Here is a 2,630-nt window from a genome sequence, read left to right as displayed (position 1 = left end):
AACGAGGACCCGGGTAACCCTAGGATGTGTTTTTACATTATGGGTATCAAATCAAAGCTACTGATGAGTGCTTTAATACAGAGTATTTTTTAGATCTCTGAGTGACCAGGGTCTCGAGATATAGCCAAAAAGGTGGACCAGGGTACCCTTGGATGTGTTTGTACAATATGGGTATCAGATGGAAGCTGTTGATGAAAGCTTTTAAGTGAAGTAGTTTTTACTGCCCGTTTCCTCCTGCCGTACTCCTCCAGCTGGAGATGGAAGAGGAAAGGGAATAGCTACAGGAAGAGGAAGAGGAAGAGGAAGAGAAAGAGGAGAGGAAGAGGAAGACCACTTATTATTAAAAATTAAAAAAAAAAAAATCTAAAAAAATTTTTAAATGTTACATATACGCTTATTATATAAACGTTAATCTGAAGTCAGTTATAGTGAAAAATTCATTGTATCAGAAAGGTTATGCTAATATGAGATATTACCTATATCATTCATATATTTACGTATTACCTGTGTACTCACAAATATACTGTTGAAGCAAATATATGTCAGTTTTTTTACTTCGCCTGGAAAAGTTTATATAAATTTAAGAAGAGTAAAAGAACTTATTTTATATCAGACTTCACGCAAAAAAATAATTTGCACCTGAACACATAGCTGGGTTAAAGCGGGGGGGAATAGAACAGTTCTCTTCTCCTTCTTTATCAATTTGTGGTATTGATTTAGAAAACCCATGTTTTTCTCATGGCCAACTTTATGTTTCATGCTCAAGAGTTGGTAAGCCATCGATATTGTTCATTTATTCAACAACGCATGGAAAAACGAAGAATATTGTATACCAAAGAGCATTACAATAAAAAAAGTAATAAAGTATTGTAAATCACATCAAACGTTTTTTAATTGCTACTACTATTCAAAACTTCTTTCATTACTATTCATGCGCGAGAACTTTTATAAAAAATACACAGTATTTTTCGGCTTAATTTAATTAATTAATCTAGATTTTTTTAAAGACGACCAGCGGAACGGGCGGGTTTTCGCTAGTTAAGTATAAAACAATAACTCAATTTAAATTATTCCCAATCAGTATAAAGCCACCCATATGCCGCTACTTTAGTAGTCTTGTGGTTTTCACCTGTCAGACGAGCTGTCCGAAAAATTCAAAAGCATCAACTGATTTTTAGCCATTCACTTTTAAAACGAATTACAACACTTCTAATTTATATACCAAAATTATCCGTTACTAATTACAATTGAAGAATACCAAATAAAAAATAAAAAAATATTTACCTTAAATATTATTTAAATTCTTGTCCGTCTATTGCATATTGGAAGCTATAGAATGGGAAAAGTAATATACATATAATATGCATAAGAATATGAAGTCTTTGTAACGACTTTTTATTTTCTACATTACGTCCGAGTATATTTGTCGATTGCTTAGGTTACATAAAAACATCTTCCAAATGTTCGCCAGAATTGCACGCATTCAATTGTTGGCGCAACTTTTCTCGCATCTGTGATGTTACAGCGAAACCTTGACCATGACCTGGTACTATATAGTCACACAACTCTGCCAAACGTAAACGTTGCCGCCTCTGGGAAGAAGCATTTTCACTGCCCGCTTCCAACCAAATAGTAGGGTCGGCTATATCTTCGACACGTTCAAAAAGATCACCGCAAATGCCCACTACGCCTTCATGGGCAGTGTCACGCACCAACACTGATACACAACTAAGAGTATGTCCTGGTGTTCGTACTACTGTCACATCATCGCCGCATAATTGAAATGGTTCAGATTCTCCACGTGTTAATGCACAATCCAAATACTTGTCACGATTGGAAACGCAGGCACCAACTATGTGCCATTGTGCTGCACGGAAGAGGTAGTTGCACCCGGTATGATCGGAATGTCCATGTGTACAAACAACCACATGTATATCTTCTGGCTGAAGTCCGTGTAGGTTCCGAAGTACCTCCGTGAGGCGTTCTCCATCCCAGGCGGTGAGCGTATCAACAATAATGTTGCGCCCGTTACGAGTTTGTATTAAAGTGCAAGTGCAATTCGCACGCATGGCAGTGGAATCATTACTATCTGGTCGCGAATAGCCTACGAATAGAATGTGCACTTCATTCCGCCTTGTGCTCATTCTTTTACAATAAATCTAAAAGAATGTCTATAGTTTTATTTAAAGTAAATTTAAAATAATTTGGAAGCTTTTGCTGAAACTATTAGTGCTGGTATTAATGAAATGTATTGTCAAATAATCGGACCTATATCCTTACAGTATTACCAAAATTAATGTACACAAAAATTTATAAATTTATCGAGAGAGTTAAATTTTTATGCAATACGCAAGATTTAAACACGTCGGCAATACGACAATAAAAATGTAATCAAAACATTTGAGTTGACAACCGAAAATTTGTTTTATAAGCATATATTTCTTCGTTTGTGAAACGGGCCCTTTGAAACAATGCAATTTTCGTAAATGGAATTTATAAAAATAGATTACATTGAGGTAAGTTCATTACCAGATTACAATATTCTCACTAATAAACCGGCTTTTATTTCGATTAATAAGTCTACTCACTTTTCCGAAATTGATAGTAAATCGATAACAGGTCGATAATTT

The 2,630-nt window shown here is 35.1% G+C and overlaps 1 protein-coding gene across 1 annotated transcript; it reads right to left on the bottom strand.

The window, feature by feature from the left end:
* Positions 1–1,379: 1,379 nt before the first annotated feature.
* On the bottom strand, positions 1,380–2,260 carry LOC129244808 (metallo-beta-lactamase domain-containing protein 1). The gene has a single exon (XM_054882665.1). It carries the CDS (start codon positions 2,142–2,144, stop codon positions 1,440–1,442), a length of 705 nt encoding a protein of 234 aa, XP_054738640.1. The 5' UTR covers positions 2,145–2,260; the 3' UTR covers positions 1,380–1,439.
* Positions 2,261–2,630: the final 370 nt, after the last annotated feature.

The sequence above is a fragment of the Anastrepha obliqua genome, chromosome 1 (genome assembly GCF_027943255.1).
Source record: "Anastrepha obliqua isolate idAnaObli1 chromosome 1, idAnaObli1_1.0, whole genome shotgun sequence".
In the NCBI taxonomy this organism is placed as follows: Eukaryota; Metazoa; Arthropoda; class Insecta; order Diptera; family Tephritidae; genus Anastrepha; species Anastrepha obliqua.
The sequence above is the reverse complement of the archived record's forward strand: the minus strand, read 5'-3'. Positions and strand labels throughout refer to the sequence as shown.